General features: G+C 48.5%; 1 protein-coding gene across 2 annotated transcripts in view; it reads left to right on the forward strand.

Moving 5' to 3' along the window:
- The window catches only part of INPP5A (inositol polyphosphate-5-phosphatase A), a 166,317-nt gene that overhangs the window by 92,773 nt on the left and 58,365 nt on the right, over nucleotides 1-15,179 (forward strand). For both annotated transcript variants that reach the window (XM_056494986.1, XM_056494987.1), the window contains exon 8: nucleotides 3,753-3,872. In XM_056494986.1, coding sequence (XP_056350961.1) covers nucleotides 3,753-3,872 — 120 coding nt within the window. The remainder of the gene's footprint in view (nucleotides 1-3,752; nucleotides 3,873-15,179) is intronic.

The following is a 15,179-nucleotide window of genomic DNA, read 5'->3' on the forward strand; positions in this document are numbered from 1 at the left end:
GTCACACAGTGCTGCTGGTCACACAGAGCTGCTGGTCACACAGAGCTGCTGGTCACAGGTACTGCTGGTCACACAGTGCTGCTGGTCACACAGAGCTGCTGGTCACACAGAGCTGCTGGTCACAGTGCTGCTGGTCACACAGAGCTGCTGGTCACACAGTGCTGCTGGTCACACAGAGCTGCTGGTCACAGGTACTGCTGGTCACACAGAGCTGCTGGTCACACAGAGCTGCTGATGTACAAGGTGCTGCTGATCTACAAGGTGCTGCTGATGTACAAGGTGCTGCTGGTCACACAGTGCTGCTGGTGGTGTACAAGGTGCTGCTGCTGCTCCCTGGCCCTGGGCCCTGGTCAGGCACAGCTCAGCACAGGTGCAGTGACCCCTGAGCCCTGCTGCTCACCTGGGCCAGGTGCTGTCTGCAGCCTCACCCTGGGCTTGTTCCTGGGCATCCTGCACGTTCCCCTGAGCCCACCTGGAAATCTGCCTTTTTGCCATGGAGTCTCACTTTTGGTCTTCACTGCCTGCTTGTGTCACAGTCACATATGTGTACATGAACATTCAACACTTTTCCCTTCCTCATGTGGATGTTTCACATCTTTTAATTGAAAGCTTGGTTTTGGAATCTCATGAATCTTCATCTTAGGCTGGCTTTTGAGTACTGAGGGTTCTGGCTTGGTTGGCATAAGCATGTTTATTTAATTAAGCAGTCTGTGAAAACATAAAAGGTACCAGGCTTGTTCCTTTTATAGACTCTGACCCAGAAATTGGGCAGGCAGTTGGGTGATAATGTAGGTTCATGTTAATTTTTCCAGATCCCTATGTGTGGGTGTGATTCCAGCACTAGATAATTGCAGAAGCGGCTGTTAACATCAGATGGTAATCTGGCCTTTGCTCTTGTGCCATGACTTCCCTAAATTCTGTCTCCTCTGTCCTCTGGGATTTTCTCTCTGCTGAAAAAAACAACATGAATTTATTTTTAGTCCTTTCGAAGAAAAAGCTGTTCTTCAGAGGCAGATTTGGATGTAATGTTCTGCTGTGGGGGTGTTAAGGACAGTGCTTGGCTGTAGGGATGTTGGGTGTCTGTCAGGGGCAGTGAGGATGAGGAGCCTCTCATGAGCTCAGCCATGGGTGGGTCTGTCTGGAATCATTTGCAGTTGTCATCCACATGATCTAACAAGGTCTCTCTAAGGGGAGATGGAAGGGTGAGTTACTGTGAACAATTTCTGAAAAATGAAAGTGAAATGCTATGGAAGATACAGGGGTTATAAAATACACCCAGGGAGGTCTGAGGCAGACCCAGGTGGCTCTTCAGGGTGTGATGGGTGTTTGCCCCCAGTCTCTGTGTGTATGAACAAAGTTCTGCCCACTTTAGTAATATGAGTACAAATTTCATAATTCATGGCTTTTAATCAATGCATTTCTGCATTCTAATAGTTCAATAAAAGTAGAGCCCAGGCTCTTGTTGTTAGCACTTCTGTGTGAGTTCTTGAAGGGAACTGTTCATTTTCCCTGCCTAGGAACATATTGCTACAGGATGTACCTCATGCCACAAAAACCAGAAAAGTGACCTTAACAGACTTCAGAGAATTGTCCTTTTTCCTCCTCTGGGATCAGTGATCTGCCCCAGCTGAGTTTCTCTGTGAATCCAAATTCTTCAAATCCATTATTCTTCATTAACTTGTCTTTAGTGTGGACAGAGAATCCTGGGGCATTCATGAGTTTTTGCATTATGCAGAAATGAAAGAGAATTCCACAATTGCATGTACTTTTATTTTGTGGGATTTTTTATTATCCTGACTATCAGGGGAAGGTGTTTGCTTTCTGTTCCACAGTTCTCAGTGTTTTAGCAGGTGCAAGGTAGTGCACTGAATGCATTGCAGTCTCAAATATAGTTAATATAATATAATAGTTCATATTTGCTAGGGAGAGTGGAGTAGAGAATGCACTTACAATGTTTAGGTAAGGCACCAACCTTGGGAATGTTTTCAATTATGTCAATGGTCAGAATCAGCAGCCAGAATAGTTTTGATATTCTTGAGGAGGTACTATTGGAAGATGACAGGGAAATGCAAAGCTTTGCACTTTGAGAGGAGAATTTAAAAGCACTAATACTATTTTGGGAATAACTGACTCATTACCCCTGCTGGAGAAAAGAATCAGGGGAGAGGGAATTGAATATGGATCATTATTATCTTGCTGAGGTGTGTCAATAGGTAGATCCTGTGAAGGACACCAAGGGAGAAGGCACAGTAGTTATTTATTATGCCAAGGCCTGTGATGGAGTTCTGTTGGTTTGAGTGCTGAGCTCTGGGAGCACTGAAGAGGAGAGTCAGGAGTGGGGGAGTGTTTGGGCAGGGGTGACCACAGCAGGGAACCTGTTTGCTGCCAGCCCTGCAGAAGGGGCAGCAATCACTATAATTCACACGAAAATAGGTGAGATGATGAAAATTAGAGTTTCAAGCAGGAAGCTGCAGGTGGGAAGTCCTTCAGCAGTAAATGGTGAGGACACACATGTTCTAGCCCCGTGGGCTGGGTTATGGGTAGCTTTGCACGTGGGCCAGCTGGTGAGGTGGGACCTCCTTGTCCTCCAGGGTTCTTTCTGTTTGTCCTTCAGACAGGCAGGACTGGATAGCTCATGTTTTGTAGCTCTGTGGTCCTTGTCTCTGTTAGAAGGGCAGTGGCACTGCTCCCATCAGTGTGGGCTCAGTGGGCAGGGTGTGCTGCTCCTGGAGCCAGAGATTTCCACCAGGATCTCTGCAGAGCCTTGTGCTGAGTGACCTGTGTGTCTGTCCCTGCTCTCACTGTCCCCACTGCCCACTGCTGTGTCCAGCTGCATTCCCAGCTCTGCCATGGTCTGGGAAACCTCCCTGAGCACAGCTGGGGTTCTGCTTGGTGTGTGTGTGTGTGTGTGTGTGTGTGTGTATCAGCAGAGCCTGGACTGCTGCAGGGGGGACCTGGGGGCTCTGGAGGTCTGAGCATTTCTGGGTTCTGTGGCCACAAGCTGCAGGGGGGGCCTGAGCAGGTCTGGGTTCTGGGGTCACAGGCTGCAGGTGGGATCTGAGGATTTGGGGATTTGGGGAATTTGGATGCTGGACAGGTCTGGGTTCTGTGGTCACAGGCTGCAGGTGGGATCTGGGGGATCTGGGGATTTGGATGCTGGACAGGTCTGGGTTCTGTGGCCACAGGCATGCCCCAGGGAAGCAGCAGTGTCCTGGTCGCTGCAGCTGCTGAGGGCTCAGCATCCTCTGGCTGCTGCTGGCTCAGCACTCCCCACACAGGGACAGGTGCAGTCACAGGTGTGATTCAGTCCTGATGTCAGCAGCATTCTCCTCTCAGCAGCTTTCAGTGTTCTTATTGCAGAGCCACAGTTCTACTCCACACTTAGCTGCAGCTTTGAAAATGGGAGTTGTTTGTTTACACATTCAATTTTGTTTTAAAAGCATTTTATTGAGAGGGTGCTGCCGGATTTCTGGAACTGGAACTGACAAATAGCTTTCCATTTTCATGTTCTACATCCTTTATGCAAAAGACTTGATGGAGTCTTACCTGTGGATGAGCTATAAGCTCGATGGCAGTCTCTGACAATCCTCTGATTATGATAGCTTAACCTGCACAGTTCTTGGGAGTAAATATTAAAGTAACTTAAGAGTGGATACTGTAAGTGCTGTGTTGAATGCTTTGCTGATGCAACAAATGTTTTTTTTTTTCTTTTATCCTGAATCATTTTATTTTTTTTCCTTTTTTTGTCATAGTGCCTTTGACTTGGTAAACATTCATCTTTTCCATGATGCTTCCAATTTAATTGCTTGGGAAACAAGCCCATCGGTTTACTCAGGAATTCGGCATAAGGCTCTTGGCTATGTGCTTGATAGGTATGTACCAGCCTTTCCTGCTTGGTAGGTATGTACCAGCCTTTCCTGGCTTTTCCATCTCTGTGCTCATCAGCAGCGTGTGAAGGGTGTTCCAGATGGCACACTCAGGGTTGGAGAGGGTTGTATTCTCTCACCTGAAAGTGGTTACTGCTTGCCAGAGTTTTCTAGACAGATCACTTTATGACTATTACTCTTTAAAGTCAAATTTTTGGTCTCAGGGAACCACTCTGAAGTCACCAGAACTGCAGAGTAGGAACCACACTTGTTTTCTAATTGTGTTAGGTAGATTAGATTATTTTGAGGCTGTGTGGATTCTAATGAAGCTGCCATTCAAGTGCATCTTCAGTTGCAGAATAACAGAATAATTTCAGTTGGAAGTGACCTCTGGAGGTCCCTGATTCATCCCCCTGCTGAGAGCAGGGCTGGCTTGTCCAGCTGAGCTTTGAGCTCCAGCATGGGCCACACATGGCTGTGTTTGACTGCCCTGACTGTGAAACTTTCTGTCCTATTTCCCAGCCAGGATTTTCCTCACAGTGCTTTGTGTCCATCACCTGGATCTTTTGGCACACACTGCTGAGCAGAGTCTGGCTTTTTGCTCTCTGTAACCCCCAAACAGATAAAGCCAGCAAGGAGTCCTCGTGTAGGCACTTTTGTGTGACCTGGACAAGCCCAGGTCCTTCAGGCTGTCCCTGTGGGTGCCTCACAGGGAGCTGGAGTGCTTTAATCTCCACCCCAGCTGCTGCAGCAGCTCAGCACTGTGTGCACTCACCTCTGCTGTTAACAGTGGGGCTCTGATGGTGTTACACAGCTGGTCAGCTGAGTGCTACAGTACAGCCCAAAAATACCCAGGAATTTACACTGCCCTAGTTATAAAGTCAGGAAAAGGACAGCCTTCTCTTGGGTAAGAAGAGGATGTCTCTGTGTGGGCACTGGTGTGTTGGCAGAGTGAACAGGGTTTTTCCTCCCAGGAGGTGTCTTGCCTGAGGAGCAGAGCTTTGGGGTGTCCTGAGAGCAGCCGTGGCACAGCCTGCAGTCCCTGAGGAATAAAGCCCCAGAGCCTGCTGGTTCTTCCCCGCTGTTTGTTTCCTGCTGTTTCCTGCTGTTTCCCTGCTGCTGTTTCCCTGCTGCTGTTTCCCTGCTGTTTCCCTGCTGCTGTTTCCCTGCTGCTGTTTCCCTGCTGCTGTTTCCTGCTGTTTCCCTGCTGTTTCCCTGCTGCTGATTCCCTGCTGCTGTTTCCTGCTGTTTCCCTGCTGCTGTTTCCCTGCTGCTGTTTCCTGCTGTTTCCCTGCTGTTTCCCTGCTGTTGTTTCCCTGCTGCTGTTTCCTGCTGTTTCCTGCTGTTTCCCTGCTGTTTCCCTGCTGCTGTTTCCTGCTGTTTCCTGCTGTTTCCCTGCTGTTTCCCTGCCCAGCAGCCCGTGGCCATGTGCAGGGTGCTGGGTTCATCAGTCCCAGCTCTTTCCCTGGACCCCAGTGAGGGGTCACTGCTGCTGTTCCCTGGGGCAGGGGCTGGCCAGGGTCCCTCTGTCCTTGCCCAGGGCAGGGAGTGGGGTCCCATCCCAGCCAGGGGTGCTGCCCCAGGAGCCTTTTGGCCACATCCCTGGCTTTATCCCAGGGATTTTGGGGAGCCTGGCCCCTGTTCCCAGCCTGCCTGGCAGGGCAGGGCCGTGGGGAGGGTCCCTGCCCACAAACAGCTCCTCGAGCAGAAGCCTGGAGCTCACAGACACTCCTGAACAGAGCAGTTATGTGCTGGAAAATGCCTCGTTGCCATTTTTCCTGTGTATTTCTCCACTGGAAAAGGTTCTGAAATGTTGGGGTGTAAATGCCTTTCCAGTAGTGTTCCCTCTCAGGTTTCCTTCCCCTCTCCGGGGTTCCTGTCCTTGAGGGCAGTGTGTGGGATACTGGGGACTGCCTGTCCCCCAGCAGGGGGCTGAGCAGGAATTTCTGCAAACAGGGATTTGCCATCACCTCTGGGATGGCCCCAAGGGTGAGCAGGGAAAAGGCAGAATTGTCTTTCTCTTGTGTCACTTGCAGAACGTGCTCCCGGCACTCGGAAATGCGGGAGGCATTGGGAGGTGTGCAGAGGTAGAACATAAATAAATGTGTAAAAGTTCCCGATGTACAGGACAGGGCTGAGGGAGATCAGATCTGCTCTTGGTGCAGTCTGAGTGCACGGTGCTGAGCTCTGTTGCATGCCGCAGGATGGGATGTTTATTCCATTTTTCCGTGGCTCCCCTGGTCTCACTGTGCAGCAGGGAAGCTGTGCAGGGCTGTGCATTATTTACCGCGCACTCCGTGTGCCTCTGGCCGCTGCTGCCGGCCCCGCGGTGGGTCAGGGTGTCACCGTGGGTCGGGTGTCACCGTGGGTCCTGGGTGTCGCGGTGGGTCCGGGGATGTCGCGGTGGGTCGGGGTGTCACCGTGGGTCGGGTGTCACCGTGGGTCGGGTGTCGCGGTGGGACGGTCAGGGTGTCACCGTGGGTCGGGTGTCACCGTGGGTCGGGTGTCGCGGTGGGTCGGGGTGTCACCGTGGGCCGGGTGTCACCGTGGGTCGGGTGTCACCGTGGGCCGGGTGTCCGGTGCCCTGCCGCGCAGGGTGACACCGCCAGCGCTGCCCAGCCGCGCTCCGCCGTGAATCGCTCATTCTGCGGGCGCAGCCGGCCGCAGATCCGGACCCCCCTGCGCTGCCGCACAAAGGGGCAGCTCTGCCCACCCTGAATAATGGGAAGCCCCTTTCAGGGCAGGAATAACCTTTTGGCAGCCACCAGCGCACTCTATTCTGATCTGCTGATTGGGGAGGACAATACACTGGGGCTTACTCTGAATGAATGCTGCCACCAACAGTGTCCCCATTCAGGGGCTTTGGGAACCGTCCTCGGCCATTGTCCCCCGCGCTCCCTCCGACAGCAGGAAAAGGGAAAGTGAGAGCGGCCCGAGGGGGGAAGAGTGCTCCTTTTCTTGGCTTTAATCTCTCTTTAAAGCTTCATAGATCTACATTTCCAGCTGAGCTACTGGAACTATGCAGTGTCAGATAAATGCAGAAGAGAGAGGTTTCAAGCTGAGCTTTCAAATCCCCTTATCTGCATGAACTAATAATGCAGATTTAGTGCTGTTAAAAACAGAGACTGGTAAGTCTTTTCCTTTAAAGCCTTTAAACTGCTAAAGAGCATTTAACAGCGCTGCAGTTCAAACCCAATGAACAATGCTGAGAAGGAAAACAGTTTAATGAGCTAAACCTTCACTGAATGAAACAGAAACACCTTCTCACAGTTGATTTAGGGCACTGTGGGAGTCAGTGAAAGCTCAGTTGTGCTCAGTCTGCATCTTCATAAACATGAGTTATGTACAGCCTTTTATCCGGGCAGGAGTTTGGGATGCAAACCAGAAAAAAAAATAAATACAAGCTCAAATGCATCGGTTTAACCGTTCAGATTTCCAGGGAAGTTGCTGTCTCCAAAATTATTTTAGCCACCAAGTTTCAAGGCATAAGAAAAAAGCTGTGCAACTTCACAGCATTGGTGAGCAGGGGGACGTTCGGGGGAAATCAAGAAGAAGCACTGGGGGAACGATGCAAAGCTGTGCTGAAAGTTTTCTCTTGGGGAAGATCTGTTAGTAATCCTAATAGCAGGAGGAGTAGAAAGGTTTGTTCTTTTAGCTTTAATAAAGCTTCTGCTTTAATGAAGTTAGTCCTGAAGTGGTTTCACTTTAGTAGCAGTAAGATTAATTAAATAGAGGGAGGAACACTTTTAAAGCAGCTCACTGGGATGTGCTGAGCCAGATTGCATTTAGTGTTTGCCACTTAGCAAGGGAGAAGATGTGGGGTAGGGTTGTTGCTTTAAAGACCAAGAGGATTGGAATGACACTGTTGTTAAACAAATATTTGCTTGTACCTTTACCAACACGAACACAGCACACATTTGGAAAATTGAGGTGTGTAATAAGTATGACAGCACCAGTGTAAACCCAGACTGAGCCCCCAGAAATCAGTTCTGCTGTTCCAGGTACACACAGGTCTGCACTCAACACTGAATTTGCTTCAAAATAAGAACATCTGCTTTATGTTCTGTGGGGAAAAAAATTCTTCAAAGCCTGTTTTGGGTAATTCCCATGTACAGTAAGCCCTGTTTGCATAACACTGGGTTTTTGTATTTTCTGAAGTTGGAGGATGTAAGCTGCAGGTGGGAGTAAGAGAGGAAAATAATTTACATTTTTATTTAATTTTCTTGCATCTGTTGTAACTAGTGCTTGTGCATTTCCTGTTAATTACCTGTATTGGCACATCAGTCCTGTCCTGTAGCCACTTGATGGGGAAAAGTGTTGAATGCAGTAGCCAGGCTGGGATGAGGAAGGAGCTGCAGGATGGGGCCCTGCAGGAGTGGAGAGGAGATTTGGGAAGGGCAGGACGTGCAGTGTGAGCCTGATCTCTGGCTCTTGCTGTGCCAGCCATCCAAACTTCCTGAAATCATCGAGCATTGAGATCCATAAAATGAGTGTGGTTTTTTTTAATGAAAGTGACAGTGCTCTTCTGTTTTCCTATTGAAATGTTCCCTGGCCTAGTTCAACAGAAACATTTTTACATTACAACTGTGAAATCTTGGCATAAAGCTCCCCTTTGTGCCCTCCATTATTTTCTCACAAATATAGTCCATTGTCACATAGCTGAAGTTAATTTGATCAACATTGGGACATTTAACTTTTATGTCCGGTCAAAGGAGCTGTTTCATGCTGATTTTGAGTATTGAAAAGAAATGATTGCCAGAAAAATAATGTTACTATTAACAATTCAGAGCAATTAGTTTCCCAGGGAGAGGCGATGTGATGCACTGGCTCCACACAACTATTCTTTGTCATTTTATGGATGCTCATCAGTCAACTGTCACCTCTTCTCAAAGACCCCTCCAATCTAAATGTTTCTCTTTGGGCTTTTCCCAGAACTAGCAGCTGAATGAGCAAAAGAAAAGCCACTTAGTTTCCAGGCAAAGGAAAACTTTGCTCTAAAGATCTGGGTCATTTGGGAAGAGCCTCAAAGCAGCTGCTTTAGGAGGGCTTGGGATTTTTTTGGTTTGGTTTGGTTTTTACTTTATTTGGTTTTTTGCCACAGTGATTCTAACATGAGCCTTCAAATGAGTAGTGAAATTTCTGTGTATTCGCATAGAAAGCACTCTCAGGGCAAATAAACCTCCCAGCCAAATGTCTTCTAACAAAGGTTTAAACCCCTGGATCACATTCAAATCGCTGGCTTTTCATTGAACACCGAAGCTCAGCTCATTAATATTCAGTCATTCTCCTCCTTAAAGGAAGGTTAAGTGCTCTCAAAATTAGTGTGTTTGGATAATATGCTCCTTAAAGAGTAAATCCAGCAAAATTGTCTTGTTACTCTCAGCCTGTCAGATACAGCCAGTCACTTTTCCTTGCTCCTTGTTTTTCTGCCGGCTTGAGCTTTGGCATCTCTGATGCAGTTGCAGAAATTCAACTCATGTGTCCTTCCTCTCTGCACAGACACATTTTGAATTTTATTTGGGTTATATTTTTAGCAGGAAAATATTTTTGTACTGGTATGCATTGTAATGGAAAGCATACACTAGGAGAATTCTAAGGACACAATAAATCCAGTTCCATATCAAGTGAATGATAATTTTTGGTCATCCTAGTCAGTAATGTTGCCCTTATTCTGTTATTTTCAGCATTTGGAGCTTTTTTCCCCCCTTTTCTTTTTGGCTTTATAAACTGAACAGATTGTAATAAATTTCCAGTATTCATTATTTAAATGGTAAACATCTGTTTTTTCTCTTATGACAAATCTGTGTGAACAGTACCAGGTTTGGAAGCGAAGATCTGAAATCCAAAATCCAGAACTTGGGATACTTGCAGGTATCACAGAGAAAGAAATCATTTATAGAAAAAGCAGAGAGCTGCAAGAAGGCAGTTTCTGCTGTACCTGGCCAGTGTGAACAGAGCTGTGGCTCTTTCAGAGATGCTGAGGTGAAGCTTTGAGGATTCCTGCAGAAGTTTTAGCCAGTCTTGTGGCACTCAGAGCCTCCAGCTCCTCTTCCCCCAGGGCTCTGCTCCTTTCTGCCAGTTTTCCATCCCCAGGATCTCCTGGAGCTGCCCTGCTGGCTGCTGTGTCTGTGCTAGCAGAGAATGCTGTGAGCACAGCCCTGCTCCCAGCAGAGGGTGTGCAATTAAACATGTGATGCAAGAAAAGAGAATACCTCTCACAAAACAAATTACTGCTGGTAACTTGTTGCCTGTCTGATTCTGCTCAGAAAGTGGCTTTGTATGAGAATGTGCAGAGTGCCTCCTGTTCTCACTGAGTTACATTTCTCCCTTTACTGTAATTTGTTCCTGGGAGAGCCTGGAGCTGGATGAAGATAAGTCATTAGTGTCCAGCTAAAGGTGACACTGACATCAGCATCCATTGTGGTCTGTGCCTTTTCAAATCTCCTGTCCCACAGCCATATCTTCTAGGGTAGCTGTGATTCAATTAAGAAGAATCTATATGGGCTGTTGATCCAATTCTTATTCATTTGCAGAGAAATGAAAATAAATTGCTATTGTGATTTTATTTACAATGCTTGCTGTGAGCTGGTAGTTATAAAATGGAGAATGGCTGGAGGAGCCTGTGGGTGCCTGGCCAGGAGCCACCTTGGAGGTTTTGACTCCCATAAGGTGGGGAGGCTGTGGGCTCTGCATCCTGTGTCCATGTCCTGGGAAGGTCTGATCATCCCTGACAGGGAAATGCTCAGCTGGGGTCAGGGCTTGCAGCCTGCTGTGCCTGGGCCAGAGCTGCCCAGAGCTCACCTGGGCTCACCTGGTGGAGCTTCTTCATCCCATCCCTCAGTGCTGGGTCTGACATGCACCTAAAATCAGTCAGTTCCTCACCCCAGCAAGGAAAGGGGTCCTGCTGCTTTTATTTCCACTAGAATTATCATTGTTCAGTCCTAGTGTTGACAGCTCTGAACTTTTTTGATCACCCTGCTCTTTGGAAAGAGGGCTGTTCCTTCTCTTTCGCACTTCAAACGTTTCTGTCCTCTCCCCTTTTTTGTTCCCTCCCCTAGCTCTGGGTGCTCCACTCCAGTGTGATTTTCAAAGGGATAATGTAGAATTGGTTGCTCCTGAGCTTTTCTCAGCACGAGCATTGTTCAGTCCTTTGTCAGTGAGTCCTCTCCGGGTCTGAGCCGTTTGCATTGCCCTTTCCTAGGAACGTTTGGGTTTGTTTTTGCTTCTCAGTGGCCCTGAGCCCAGCTGTGCCCAGGCTGGGTGGTGGAGCAGGTCCCTCACTCTCTGAGGTGCTGTGGCTGTGTCTGTCACCATCTGCTGCCCCTGCAGCTGGAAAAGATGCTTGCTGTGGGTCTGGCAACAGCCAAACCTGGCAAAATTCCTTAACCACGGCAGCACCATTCCTACCCTGTCTTCAGTCTGAGTTTCTCCAGCTACATCACAAAAAATACTTTTCTGAGCCTTATCAATGGCTCAGTACCCTGTGGCCACATATCCTGGTTATTTCTGTCTCATCCTTTGTACTTTTGACACTAAGTGATTTAAGGATTTTGGCTTTGCTGCCCACATTTGAGCTCTGTGGGACAAAAAGCAGGAGCTGGGATGTCTTGGGCTTCGTGCAGGGAGGGCAGGTACCTGTGTCTGCTGAGCACCAGCTGTCACCAAGAGTTCAGAAACTCAGATGTTAATATTCCATGACAAAGCAAAGATCCACAAAGACATGCAGTTTCTGCTTTCTCCTTGTAGTTTTCTCTTGTACCAGCTGAAGAGCATGAGAATTTCTTTGCAGGCTGTAGTGCTGTGTTGTCCTGCAGCAGAATTGACAAGTCCTTACATCATTATCCAGGGCTGCTATTTCATTAGGCGAATGTCAGTGTCAGGTAAGATCATGGGTTTGTCAATATAATGAAAATACCAGTCAAGTGAGGAAAAAGTCACAATTTTCCAGCTCTAAAAATTGATTTTTATTGCTCTTCTTGTAATCCTTTCTTTGGATTAAGTATTTATTATTGATGTGGTCTTTCTTTTAATCTTAATAGCTGCTGACATTGTAATTAATTAAAAAATACAACATTTTTGCCCAAATGGCACTATATTGAAATTAAAAGTGAACATCACATATTAGTTAAACAGCCCTGGCAAATGTCTTGAGTGCTAAGATGATTGCCTAAGCTTCTTGACAATTCCCTTCATCTTGCTGTATGGTGCTTGACCTTTTGAGATATTTTGGTGTTATTAATAGGTTTTAGCCATTATATCAGAAAGAACAAGGCACAAAAATATTATAAACTTTATCTTTTTAATGACAGCACTACTCCAGCATGGGCATGCCAATGAAGGCACTTCCATTATGGCTTTTGAGGCACACTTAAACTGTCAGTCTCCAGGTAACTTGTATTCAGAATTGATGAGGGTTTTTCTGGAATTTGTCTCCACGTGTGTGTTTGGAATTGCAGAGGGTGTGAGCTGGGCACCATCAGAGCTGCAGAAGGGAGGGGAGCCCAGCAGAGGACAGGGCTCCCTTCCAGAGCCGCCTTGACACCTCTTGGAGGGGAGCAGGTCTGCAGGTGCAGGATCTGAGTGAAGCTTGGGAAAGGCAATGCAGGAAGGAGCAGCAGAAGCTGGGTGGGCTGGGCTGTGTAAGCCAAGCCTGTACTTCATCTCTTGGTCTGCAGTTCCTTGCTGTGCTGTAGGTTTGGGGGCTGCCCTTCCTGAGCTTTCCACCAGAAGTCACTGCAGGAGCTGCCAGTGCCTCTGGCCCTGGGACCCAGGAGAGGCTGTGTGGGACCAGGGTATGGGGGATCCAGGACAGGCTGTGTGTGACCAGGGTATGGGGGATCCAGGACAGGCTGTGTGGGACCAGGGTATGGGGGATCCAGGAGAGGCTGTGTGTGACCTGGTTATGGGGGATCCAGGAGAGGCTGTGTGGGACCAGGGTATGGGGGATCCAGGACAGACTGTGTGGGACCAGGGTATGGGGGATCCAGGAGAGGCTGTGTGTCACCAGGGTATGGGGGATCCAGGACAGGCTGTGTGTCACCTGGTTATGGGGGATCCAGGAGAGGCTGTGTGTCACCTGGTTATGGGGGATCCAGGACAGGCTGTGTGTCACCTGGTTATGGGGGATCCAGGACAGGCTGTGTGTGACCAGGGTATGGGGGATCCAGGACAGGCTGTGTGTCACCAGGGTATGGTGGATCCAGGAGAGGCTGTGTGTCACCTGGTTATGGGGGATCCAGGACAGGCTGTGTGTCACCAGGGTATGGGGGATCCAGGACAGGCTGTGTGTGACCAGGGTATGGGGGATCCAGGACAGGCTGTGTGTCACCAGGGTATGGGGGATCCAGGACAGGCTGTGTGTCACCTGGTTATGGGGGATCCAGAACAGGCTGTGTGTCACCTGGTTATGGGGGATCCAGGACAGGCTGTGTGTCACCTGGTTATGGGGGATCCAGGACAGGCTGTGTATGACCAGGCTATCCTCAGGTCCTGCCCCCAGCAGCTGCTGCTCCTGCAGCAGAGTGGCCAGGCCATTTCCCCTGGGCTGGGCTGGGCTGGGTGGCTGGTGGGCAGTGGCTCCTGCACAGGCTCCTGGGCTTCCCTGGACACTTCACCAGGACAGGACTGTCACAGCCCCGTGGGGACACAGCCCAGCAGTGCCACTGCTCACAGAGCCCCTGGCCCAGCCTGCACAGCCCAGCACAGACTGAGCAGCTCATCCTGAGAGCTGGTGGGAGGCAGCTCATCCTCGTGTCTAAGTCTGTTCTGTCATTTCATATTCCTTCACTCGGGAGAGCACATTTTATACAGGCAGCCCTATGTTAAGGTCCCTTCCAACCCAAACCATTCTGTGATTCTCTGTAAAAGCTTTTATGTCTGCAGCTCCCATGTGTGGATAATGCACAGAAATAAAAAGGTTGTGGAGATGGAACAGCTCACATCAGCTGGTATTTGTCTTAAACACATTTAGTCATAATAAAAATTTGCTCACTGAATAAAATATGGCTTGACCTTTGGATTGTTTCTTCCCAAGAAATGTGACAGTGTCCCTCCTTCTGCCCCATTCAGCCTGCTTGGCAGAGCTGCACGGTTTTTGTTTTGTTTTGTTGTGTTATTGTTGTGTTTTAAAAAAACCAAAAGCCTCAAGCCCCTCTTTTCAGCAGTGTCAAGTTAGGATGAATTGGCCAGGGAGGCATGTTTATAGACTGTGTGAAGAACTTTGTCTTTGTGTGGGAATGCTGGTGACACTGGTCTGGCTTGCCTGAATGAACTGAGATGCCGTGGCTAATAAGGTGTCCTGCTGGGCGTCCTGCAGCCCTTCTCAGACCTCCCACCTAATGCCATTCAGCTCCAGCTCAGTGGAGCTAATTTTTCCCATTCCCTCAATTCTTTAGGCCTCCTTACAAACAGAAAAGTCAACTTTCACACCGAGGAGAAGATAAGTGCTTTAGGAAATAATCGTGTAAACAGAATGTTACCTTCTGACCTGCTGCTGATACCTTGCTCTGGGACAAAACCCAGCTGGCTATTGCATTCGACATGGCTATTAGAGGAATAATGCTGCTGATCCTCCTTACAAAGTGCCCTGAGAAATGGCTGAGCCAAATCACAGTGCCTCCTGTCACACTGAATCATGTTCAGCTGCTCTCTTCCATGACCAAGCTGCTGATATTGAACTGCTGCCTTGTCTTCTCCATTCTGTGGAGAGGGGACAGTGTAGGAGGGAAAAGTATGAAGGCAAGGGGAAGTTGATCCTATGATTTTCTGGCTGAACGTCAGTGCTTTGAAGTATGTATACAGTGCCCCACACAGCATTTATAAAAGAGGTGCATTTCATCAAGTAACTTTATTTTTAGCTACTGCAATGAGTACTTTAGAATAAATTGCAAAAGGATTTCAGTGATTCCAGTTGAACAGAATTGTTCACTTTAGGACTGCACCCTGTTCTGTGTAGCAGAACATTAATAAATAATATTAATAAATAAGCCCAGATTTGCAGTAGTGTTGAGAAGAGGAATCTCTGCCTCTTCCTTGTTTTTACTCTTTCCAGGAGTCTGACATTCCCTAAGTGCTTTGAGGAAACTGGCACTGGCAGCCAGGCTGGGAGGTGTGTGCTTCCAGCAGAGCTTGGGGTGCCCAGGCAGAGCAGCCCTGGGCAGTGAGTGACCCACCCAGCCAGGCTGCTCTGGGCTCAGGGCTCTCAGACTCACCTGGTGCCCCAGAATTACAGAGGCTTTTGTCAAGGACAGTGTGCCAGGGGCTGCCAGGCCAGAAGCTCTGCTGAGGGAATGGGATGGGTCTGCCCAAAGCTGA

Source organism: Oenanthe melanoleuca, chromosome 6, assembly GCF_029582105.1.
Source record: "Oenanthe melanoleuca isolate GR-GAL-2019-014 chromosome 6, OMel1.0, whole genome shotgun sequence".
NCBI classification, from domain to species: Eukaryota; Metazoa; Chordata; class Aves; order Passeriformes; family Muscicapidae; genus Oenanthe; species Oenanthe melanoleuca.